Source organism: Vanellus vanellus, assembly GCF_965231255.1.
Source record: "Vanellus vanellus genome assembly, chromosome: 23".
Classification (NCBI taxonomy): Eukaryota; Metazoa; Chordata; class Aves; order Charadriiformes; family Charadriidae; genus Vanellus; species Vanellus vanellus.
The window spans coordinates 5,584,074-5,594,930 of record NC_138928.1 but is presented as its reverse complement, the minus strand read 5'-3'; the positions used below and the strand labels follow the sequence as shown (position 1 = coordinate 5,594,930).

The window sequence follows — 10,857 nt, the reverse complement described above, 5'->3', positions numbered from 1 at the left end:
TCTGCCCCGAGCCCGCAGGCGGTGATGGTGGCCCACGAAGCAGCTGAAGGGTCCCAGCTCGCCTGCCCGCGTACGGGACGGGCAGTGCGGGACATCCCCTCCTCCCACACGCGGGACTGGTGGGGGCTGGGGACACGTCTGTCCCCCGGGGCCGTGGGTGCAGCCCAGCCCCACACCCCACCCTGCGCCCGCAGACCCGAACCCTCCCGCCCCCCCCCGGCCCTGGGGGCTGTAGGGCTCAGCCCAGCCCGCGCCGTCCCTCGCCGCTGCCCGGAAGAATGAAAATCCACAGACAGGACCTGTTGATGTAGGAGCAGCGGCAGCAACCTGCGGCTCCCCCCGCACGCAGCAGAGGATGCTTCTTCAGCCTAAACCCGGCAGCAAGACATGAGTTACTCACGTTTTTTGATCCCTTTTATTGACAGAGAGCTTCCAACATTTATAATTCAGAATTGTACTTGGTTGGATTATAAAGTAAAATTAAATTACAAAAAAAGCCCTCTCCAACAGTAAGTTTTGGTGATCGCCCTTGTAAACTGTGGCACAGCATTCCCAGTTCCTTCCATCTGCTTGCAGGGAGATCATTTCAAGCTGATCCCCAAATCAGGTCTTAAATCATTTGGAAAAACCACTTTGGACTACGCAGTAGAAACAATTGCGCGGGGATTAAAATAACGAAACAGAACATAACTCTGAGCTACGAGGCTTTACATTTGTGTTTTTTTTTCACCTAGGCACTCACACAGCTTACGGTAAAAGATACATAAAAATAACCAACAACGTGCAAGTGCTTGTTCTGCAAGACTGGCTTCCGAAAACGGTATCTCGTGGTGCCCCAACGACAGCTGAGCAGGATAGTGCTCTGCTGGAAAAGGAGAACTTTGTGGGTCTATCTGGAAGAAGACTAATGTGCTGATGGAAATGGCTATTTCTGGTTTTCTCTCTTAAATAGACGCATGTTCCTGTTAACAGGAAAGCACTGGTGAAAATGCAGGAACAAAAAACATGTAGTGGACACATTTCGAATACTTCCTGTTCCCAACTGCGCATCGCGAGCGGCTCGCAGACGGGTCATTTACCTCTGCATCCCGCAACACCCCAAACCTCAAAGTCTTGCTTTACCAGCAGCTAAAAGTCCTACTGGCAGTAGCTGAATACAAGTGCAAACCCCATCACAGTTTTGTTTCCCTTATACATAGGATTGCCAGGAGGCCTTTGGATCTTTACTTCATTTTACGAGATGCTACATGCCTCTTCAGCTCATTTAATGAGAATTTTGCAATAGCGAGTTAAAACCAGCTGAGGACACCAACACCACAACATGGGCTTTCTATCAGCCAAACAAACCAAGGGCGCTTTTACCCGTGCCTTCGCTTCAGACACGGCGAGCGAGGTCCCACCACCTGAGCTGTCCTCGTGGCACCGCCAAAGCCCGGCTCGAGCCGGGGACGGCGCGCTGCCTCGCTCACCTCTACCCCCCCTCCCAAACCGTCCCCAACGCAGCGATGAACTGGGTCGGGTTAGACAGGATGACAACAAAGTGCACAAAAGAAACGTGGGGTTTGTGCCCTGTTCCCCACGGAGGAATAAATTAAGGCTTTGTCTTGAGGTGCGCCTGCGCCTACTTTGGGTGCAGCGTCAGAGCCCCCGCGGCCCCGCGCAGCCCCCGCCGGCCCTGCCCCAGCGGAGAGAAACGCCGAAGAAATCTGCTTTTCCTCCCCAGCGTCACAGCGGCCCCGAGACGTGGCGGCGCTGAGCTGGCACCCGGCTGACCCGCGGCGGGAGCCGCTGTGGTCGGGGTGCACAGCACCACCCGAAAAAGCCTTTTTCCCTAAGTGCAAACTCACACAGCGATTCGCTGCAGCGCTCGCCCCCGGCGGGCGGCGTTTGAGCAGGAAAGTGAAAAGGTTCCCACGCACCAACTTGCTGCTGGTCGGTGGCATCTGCAGAGGCACCTGCGGGTTCTGCGTGGGGCCTGGACAGCATCTGCCTGCGACGAGCTCCGCTGCCCCCGCGCCCACCCGGCTGCCGTCCCCCGGGGCTTTCAGCACACCCAAAGCTTCAGCGCTTCGAGAGAAGCACTGAGTCACCGCAGGGACAGGAAAGGTGTTTCCGCAACGCGCCCGGAGGAACGCCTCGATGGCCACAGAGATAGTGCCCGAGCAGAGACCTTCAGCTGAAGTTTGGAACTCATTTTAGTACACACAGGAAGAGTCAGAATAGTAGTTCTTCGCGATAAGGCATTTACATTTTTTTCTCTCTGGTAAAAATGAGTGATCTGTAAGTATTGCTATTTGCATAACGGTTCAGACTTGCCTTGAAGTAACAGCTACAGCTGTGCTTCTATGTGAACACTTTCAATGCTTTCAGTACTCACAGATAACACCTGACTTATGCATCTTGTTTGTATCAAACTTAATTTTTTCAAGTCAGTGTCACTCACATAAAGACATTCACCATTAATCCTGTCGGCAGCAGCAGCACTTTCCACCTCAGGACACTTGAGAAACCCCTGAAGCCTGACCAGGACCAGGCAGAACATGACCTTAGCGGGGCTGAGAAACTGAACGTGCGGAGGTACCCAAACTGTGGGATTTTCTTGAGCGTATTCTATTGCAACGCAATAGAATATCTTTGGTCTTTGGCATCGTTGCGACTTAACATGGGGATAACGGCACTTGATTTGCGCACAGCATCCTCCCCCGGGTGGCAGATTGCTGCCCAGCGCAGGGGCCGCCGTGTCCAGCGCAGGGCGCAGCAGCTGCAGCCAGAACCGAGAGTGCTTTGTCGTCCAAGGTCAGTAGGTTGCGGGGTTGGGAGCACTGGGTCATCCAAGGTCGGCTGGGATCAGCGTGATCAAGTCCAACACGTCTACAGGTGCCTCCCTGCTGTGCCCGTTCCCTGATCTAGATGATCGTGACCAGCATCGCCAGGAGGAGGGGGAAGATTCCTACAAGAGACAAATAAGAAGCTTAAGTCTTCACTCCAAACATATTTGACTGTCTTTTCTCTCCCTGGTCCCCTTTACCTTCCCCCTCCTTTTCACAGCACAATCTTAAAGCGACAAAAATATAAATCTGACAACAGACTGTAGTGGGACGCTTTTAAGCGTACGTCAAGCAGAACGTACAGGAGACAATAACATAGAAGTGGGAAGAGCACGGTACAGGGGTTCAGGAATACGTATTACTTACCAACGACGATCATGTTCGCTCCACCTGGAAAAGAAGTGAGCCAAAACTCAGCACGGTAATTCATCAAACTACACAACGTGCAATATCTCAAATCAGCGCCATTGCACATGGAAGAGAACTCAAGCTGTGCACAGAACAGGATCCCCGCACAGCCCAACTCCGCAGATATTTATCTGTTAAAACCCAGGATACATTTCCACTGCCTGCGAGTCCATGCCGCCACCTAATCATGCTCTTTTGGCACTAGATTTTAACTGAAGCTGTTTCCGGAAGCATCGAAGGCTTATTCCTTAGCGGAATGACCCGATTTGAGGATTCGCAGAGGAAGGAAAATACAGGTATTTTGAAGACAGAGAGGAGGCAGCAAGACAGAGACAGGGGAGTCACCTCTGCATTCAGGAGCGGGCTTGTTCCACGCTCCCGGGTACTGATCTTCCGCTATACACTGAAGGCGGGCCTCTCCAACAAGGGTGAAGCCACCCCTGCATTTATAAGCTACAACAGAGCCATGGAAAAAGTCTGTGCCCTTTGTGCCGTTGTGCATCCCGTTGTCAATCGTGGGGGGCTCTTCACAGCGACCGTCAGAGCGCCGTCCTGCAGGAGGGACATGAGCGAGAGTGTCTGACTACTTCTCCCAACTGAAAAGGTGGAAGAGGTGTACGGGGAGCAGGAGGTACAGCCGCACGCCACGCACTTAGCAGCGACTGAAAATGCTTTGAGTTATCCTGCTTAGTACTGGACCTCAGTTACTGCCCGTTAGCCAGGACCCCGGGATCTCGCCCCACGAAGTAAGCCTCAGAAGTGCCTGATGAGACTAAAAGAAGCGTTTCAGCCATTTCTAGCTTCACGTAACACCGTACGCTGACTTCCTAACACTTGCTTTCAGCATTATACTAAATGGAGGGGACAAAGTTCTAACATCCAACTATCTTCATCCTTCCCTGGCAAATAAAGAAAGAAAACTTTCCTCCTGTGACTGTTTTTCCCCTATCATTTCTGCCTTTCCCTTGCTTCTTCCGCTTTGTCAGCATAATTTCTGAATTGCATGAGGATATCACACCTAAGGCCTCACAGCATGAGTCAGTATTGATATCATGAATTCTACAGCTGACTGAATTAAGAAACACAAGTAAGAGCAGCCCAAGCCCACCAGTGAGGCAGCTATTATCTTAACAGCCCTGCGTAGAGGTTTTCCTCCTTACTTTCACAGTATGGAGATGCCGTATCCCAATCGACTCCATTTCCTGACACCACACATTTGGCAGAAGATGACTGCTTTAATTCGTACCTAGAGAAAGAGAAGAAGTTTGGCGCTTTCCAGAAGACGGCCCAGAAAGGGTTCTTCCCCCACCCCACCGCGTGTAGGCAACCAGAAGTTGCCCCTGCTATGAAACGGGATTTGGTCACATCAAAGCCACTAAATAAGGGCACTAATATACAGTTTCACTGGAGATTGGACTGGGAAACCTGGGGGTGGGGGGTAGATGTTACTGCCTGTGACCCCTGTCCTCTGACCCGAGTCAGTCAGTTAAGCAGTGATCCACTCACCCGGGATGACAGCGGAACGTCACAACTGTCCCAAACATGAAGTTGTCTGCAATCACATCCCCGTTCTCTATCTTGGGAGGAGCACATTGCTGTCCTAGAGGAAAACAAAGCAGCACGGGAATTACTTCAAACCCCGAGATGGGCATGACCCAAATTTCAGAGTAGCATCTCAAGCGCGTACAGATCACTCATGCAGTGAGTCAAGACAGGAGAGGAAGAGAGGTACTCACGTATGCAGAAGTCTGGGTCTGCAGACCAAGTTGGACCACTCAGACAAGTGACAACAGAGGACTTCCCACTTGCTGGAGTATAACCCGGTTTACACCGATACATCAGCTTCGTTTTGGCTGGAGAACTGTCAGCCGCAGCGCTTGTTAACTCAGCGAAAGAGAAGTCCGGGGCAGGACCACAGGGGACTAAGAAGTAGAGAAAAAAGCAAGGACAGTTACAGAAGAGCGCTCTGACGGTCGCTGTGAAGAGCCCCCCACGATTGACAACGGGATGCACAACGGCACAAAGGGCACAGACTTTTTCCATGGCTCTGTTGTAGCTTATAAATGCAGGGGTGGCTTCACCCTTGTTGGAGAGGCCCGCCTTCAGTGTATAGCGGAAGATCAGTACCCGGGAGCGTGGAACAAGCCCGCTCCTGAATGCAGAGGTGACTCCCCTGTCTCTGTCTTGCTGCCTCCTCTCTGTCTTCAAAGGTCTGCAATAACACCGGCAAGCTGTGCGCTTCGGAGCACACCAGATTTTAACCTGTCTGAATGTCGGTGCCTGGGATACAGTTTGCATCCAACCTATTTTGCAACCAGAAGCACATATCACAGTTTGCTTAACTGGAGAAAAGATGGAGGTTGGGTAGCAGCTCTGCCTCAGAGATGCTCCTTCACTGACCACCAACCCAACCTGCGGGACCCCGATTCGGCTGAGCTCAGAAGCCAAACGTCCCCAAGAGGTCTGGACGCTGGCGCAGCAAGCCTGGCGGGTGCAAAGGCCATTTTGTCTCTCCTGTCGGTGCACTTCTGGATCATTTGCTGTTCACAAATAAATAGCTTCAGGTCTAAATATGTAACTGCCTTGGGCTGCCAGGCCAAGGACCCAAGCCAGCGTGCTCTGCAGCGGCACGGAAGCCGATCTGCCCAACAGCTCTTAGACCTACTGCAGCGCAATTGCTGAAGGAAATAAAATTGTTTGTACTCACTTGGGTCACATGTTGGCAGGTGCGGCTTCCAGGTATTGTCTGCTTCACAGGTAACTACAGCACTACCATTCAATACGTGACCAGGATCACACTCAAAAATCACTGTATTTTTATATGTGTGCTCACTGCCGAAGCCAGACAACTTTCTCCCATTTTTCACTTTTGGATTTTCACATCTGACCACTGGAAGCGAAGACAAAACAATAAGAATATTTCTCACAAGGAGGAAAAGCCGTGCAGCGACAGCAGAGGCGTTACGCGAGAAGCTCACGCAGGAGAACTGCCGTCCCGTAGCTCTGGGAGAGGCCGGTCCCCAGGGGGGTGCAAGTACTCCGTGAACAGAGGCGGCATCAAGAACCTGCACACGTGAGAGCTTCGGTTTTCGTCTGCAGGAAGCCCTGGGCTCGGGCAGGGAGAGGGAGGCTCTCGGGGGGCTGCAGAATCCATTAAACCAAGCCCTGCCTCTGGCCACGACTGGGGAGATCACTGCACTGAGCTTTCTGCGAATCCTTTTAGACTCAAGTCAACCTTCTCGCGTTTGGCAGCTCATCGGGAAAGTACAGATCGGGAGAGGGACGAGAAACAAAGTCAAAAGGATAAGGAGGGAAGAAAGCATTTACCTTTGCATTCAGGGGCTGGACCGCTCCATTTTCCGTCAAGTTTGTCATCCGTCATCGTACAGTGAATCTTAGCGTCTCCAATAAGAGAAAAATGCTCGTTACACCTGTAAGTTACAACCACGCCAAAGGTGAAGTCTCCGGCCCCGCTCTCGATCTGCCCATTCTTGATCTCAGGAGGTGGTGAACAGGGAATAACTGCGTGGGAAAACAACAGCAAGAAAATGCAAGAACATTTCTGATGATACAAAACTGAGGTCTAGCTACTAAAAAAAGCCTAAAACCCACCCAACCAACCAAAAAAGGTCATGAAAGCCAAAAAAAAAAAAAAAGGGGGGGGAGGAAGCAGCCCTAAAGCAATCATCTCAACCTAAAGTCTTGAATGCATCTTTAAATTCTGAATGTTTTCCAGGTTTTTTAAATGGATAATGGAAAAACAGCATCTATTGTCCAAGAGGAGAGACCACAGAAGAGGCCTTCTGGAGGCAACAAACGTGGTCTCACCAAGCAGTTTGGGACCCTGACGCACTGGTGATGGCATTTCCCACCTTCGTTACGCTAACAAGGACGAGGCCGGAAGACCTATTATAGCAGCAAACCACCTAAACTATCAGCAGCTGATGGGCAGGCCCATCCCACAGGATGTTAAAAAAGCCCAGACAGCACCAACAAAACTCTTAGAACGCATTTCCCCTTTGAAAATTAAGGAGTTTGGATGCACAGTCACGCCTGAAGGCATCCCAGTCCCGGTCAAGCGCAGCTCTGGAGAGACAATTCAGCAACAGTTGTCTGATGGAAACCGCGAGAGGAGCGATGCGGCGTCCACACCAGCCTGGCGGAAAGCTTGCTGCGTGCCTGGGCAATACCAACAAACAGCCTCGAGAGCTGCTTTTCTCACAGATCTGACTGCGGAGCCGCTGCCAACATCCACAAATCCTCCTTAGCATTTGATTTTCATTGCCAGCTCCAGCCAGAGCGCTTGTCTCGGGGAGAGGTAAGGAGCGAGTCTCGTTAAAGGCTAATGTAATTCGCATTAGGTGCCAAGAAGAGCATACCCACCTGCCCTTCCCCAAACTACCAGATATATGGTAATAGCTTCGAGAAAGGGATGTACACAAAACATTTAAGATCTGCTTACTGTCACAGTGTGGAATGTGACTCCAATAAACTTCATCGCCTCTAAGTATACATTCTGCAGTCGACTCCCCAATTAAGCGGTACCTAAGAAAAGAAAAGGTTGAATCTCTTTGAAGAAAGTGGAAAAAACACCACCACTTGAGAAATTCAGAAAGTTGCACAATTTCTAACGGTATTCTCTGGAGGCACTGAACCCTAGGGGAAAACCAGCTAGCCCTCCTATAAAATACAATTTTCTCGATACCTAAAAAATGCAATATATGCTGCAGCGGGAGGAAACTTAATACTTGCAGTGGGTGGATACAAGCTCACAGGAGTGTGAGCAAGACGGCATCCCCACCCTGAGTCTGTTCAGCCCTGGGCAGTGGGAGATCCAAACAGCAACTTATTTTCTGAGCAGAGCTAGGTGTGACTGACCTACCTTAACTGCTCTCTTTCCCTCTCACCCCACTCCCGGCTTCCCCGGGACACCACAACCCTCTTTTCCCGAGACCCCTTAGTTAAGACGTGGGCAGCCAAACCCACAGCAAAACAGCAAATGCGGAATTACTAATGAACACCAACAGGAAAGGAACAAAGGTCTTTGCAAAGCAAAGGAACAAAGGTCTTTTCGACAGCAAGAGCAGAAGGGAGCCTGACCCCCGTGGCTCCCCGCTCCGAACACCTCCCGCCGTGCCTCTGCTAGCCCAGGAAACAGCCCCCGGCCATTAAAAGCCTCCGGGTCCCCCATGGGCACCGTCTCCCGGCCTCGGCTCTGTCACCTCACCAGGAGCCTGGGCCAACGCTTACCCGTTGTTACAGGTGTAGGTTACTTTTGCCCCGAACAGGAGATCGGTGGTGTAGGCAAAGTTGCCATTCGTGATGTCTGGTAGACCGCATGACTTTCCTGGAAGGGCAAGCGATCAGCATTAGCTTTATCTTACAGCGTGATAATGAAACGTAGGTGACAGTGCTGTTCAGTGTTGTTACTCGACCATTTATCGGGCATCTAACTTCCCTCACAAGCAAGTACCAGCACTTTCGGGAATGATACAAGATCCACATTAACTTCTCGGGAACTAAGTTAAAGCACAAGCAAAAAGAAAGTAAAAGCACAAATAAAGCTAAAGGAAAAATTTAAAAAGCCAAAGTTTATATGCTCACTGAGAAAGGAAACTGATAAGGAGCCCAGTGGGCTCAGGGTAGAGGTCTTGGTCTGTAAGGAAACGGCAGGAAGGGGACGGGGAGGGACCCACTGACCGCCCCAGCGCCAGTCCAGGTGCATTACCAGGGGGACAACAGACTCCCACAGCCTTTTCCACACCGTGCCTTGTTTTTGTGCGAGTACGTTATAGCGTTTACACTATATCACCAGATGGTAAAGTAATCAAGAAGGGCAGAGGTCACCTCGCAGAGATTAACGTTTCTAAGCAGACAGGGCAGCCCCGGGCAGCCCCCCAGGCTGAGCGCTTCTTCTCAGCCGCCCGAAAACCACCGACGCGGGGCACATCCGTCCCGGGGGGACGGAGCCCGGAGCGGGGTGCGGGGTGCAGCAGGGGACGCGCCACCCCCCTCCCCACCCCCTACCCCCCACCCGCGATTCGGGGGACCCACCGATGCAGAAGTCCCGCTTCTCCGACCAGCGGGAGCCGTCTTCGCAGGTGACCACGGGGGACGTGCCCCCCACCATCGTGTACCCCGGGCGGCACCTGTACCGCAGCTTCTCCCCCACGGCATAAGACTCCTTCAGGGGTCCCACGGGCTCCGCGAAGACAAACCTCGGCGGCTGCGGGCAGTCACCTGCGGGCGGGGGGGGGATGATGAGGGTTGGGGGGGGGGGGGGGGGGGGGGTGTCGCCTTAGCCCTTCCCCACACCGCCCCAGCCCCTTCCCCACACCGCCCCAGCCCCGCGGACCCCCAGCCCCACGCAGCCCCTTCCCCCCCCGTGGCCCCGCTCACCCCAGGCGCCGGGCAGCGCCAGCAGCACCGCGCACAGCCAGCGCAGCCCCATGGCCGGTGCCGTTCCCGGTGCCTGTTCCCCGGTGCCGGTACCGCTCCCCGTTCCCGAAATGCGCAGCGCGGCGGTTCGGTCCTTTCCGGGGTGGGCGGGGCCAGAGTGCGCGCGGACTTTCGTCACCGCCGCAATACGGCGGGGGTGGGGTTGGTTTTGGTTTTGATTGGCTGGTTTGGGTTTGTTGTGTTAGGTGTGGTTTGGTTTTTTTGTCTGTGTGTGCGTTGTTTTGTTTTGTTTTGTTTTTTTTTTCCTCCGGCTATTGAGGGAGACGGTGGGGGGGGGGGTGGGGTTGGCTCCGCCGAGCCCCGGGGGGCTGCGGGACGGGGACCGCCGCGGTGGTCAGCGGGAGCGGTGGTTCCCACGGTGGTTCTCACGGCGTGGCCGCCGCCTCCTCCTCACTCCGGTAGGAAACGATGCGCAGGGCCAGGTCTCTGCCCCCTATTTCCCCACCGGCCCCTCCTGCCCGCCCCCCCCGGGGCTCACCGGAGGGGTGACGCCGTCTGCGTGACTTACCCTGAGCGACCGGGGCCGGGAGCGTCTGTCCCTGTCAGCGATGCCGGTCCTTGGCCCACCCCATCGCTCCCCCTTGATCCTCAACTCCAGGGCATCTCCCTTGCAGAGCACGTGTCCCGCTGCCGCACCGGCGTTGCTCCGCACCTACGTCGTCTCCTCGTCATCGCGCCCTTCCCTCTGCGTCAGCTGGGTGAGGTTTAGGGCATGGCGGGGGTACCCCTTGGCACCCCTGGAACGGCCCCGCTGCCTCCAGCCCGAAGGGATGACCGGAAGGGGACGGCGAGGGACGGCAGCCAGGGCGTGGGGCAGCTCAGGCGTCCCGACGGCCGTTGTGTCCCCGTCCTCAAAGCGTTATCAGGATTGTACCCGTCAGCGCAAGCCCACGGAAATGTGCTGTGTCCCACTTCGATAACAAATACAATAGCAGCATTGTGTAACCGTGCGGCACCTTTTTGTCCTACCCATAGCACCACCTGCTCTTGACAAACGCCAATAAACCACAAAGGCAATTTTTACAGCTTCTGTATTAGTATTGGTAATTTTGATCCGCGTCAACACAAAACAAGGAGTACCAGCAAACGCCACAAGCGGGGAGCAGTTAGTTTAATCCTCCGAGCGCCTTGCTGGAGCTGCAGCCTGGTGTTTGGGGTAGAG

At 53.6% G+C, this 10,857-nt stretch overlaps 1 protein-coding gene across 3 annotated transcripts; it reads right to left on the bottom strand.

The window, feature by feature from the left end:
* Window positions 1–415: 415 nt before the first annotated feature.
* On the bottom strand, window positions 416–9,723 carry LOC309680874 (complement component receptor 1-like protein). 3 transcript variants are annotated; one of them, XM_082494628.1, is made up of 10 exons: window positions 9,636–9,723; window positions 9,291–9,476; window positions 8,487–8,583; window positions 7,699–7,781; window positions 6,564–6,758; window positions 5,944–6,126; window positions 4,973–5,158; window positions 4,743–4,836; window positions 4,397–4,482; window positions 3,800–4,008 (listed from the first exon to the last, which is right to left on the bottom strand). In XM_082494628.1, the coding sequence occupies exons 1-10, from the start codon at window positions 9,685–9,687 to the stop codon at window positions 3,941–3,943; spliced, it is 1,230 nt and encodes a 409-aa protein (XP_082350754.1). In that variant the 5' UTR covers window positions 9,688–9,723; the 3' UTR covers window positions 3,800–3,940. The 3 variants fall into 3 exon arrangements, with proteins under 3 accessions (XP_082350756.1, XP_082350754.1, XP_082350755.1); XM_082494629.1 differs by lacking the exon at window positions 4,397–4,482 and having other exon boundaries at window positions 3,914–3,999; XM_082494630.1 differs by lacking the exons at window positions 3,800–4,008; window positions 4,397–4,482; window positions 4,743–4,836; window positions 4,973–5,158 and adding exons at window positions 416–2,950; window positions 3,195–3,218.
* Between the last annotated feature and the right edge of the window lie 1,134 nt (window positions 9,724–10,857).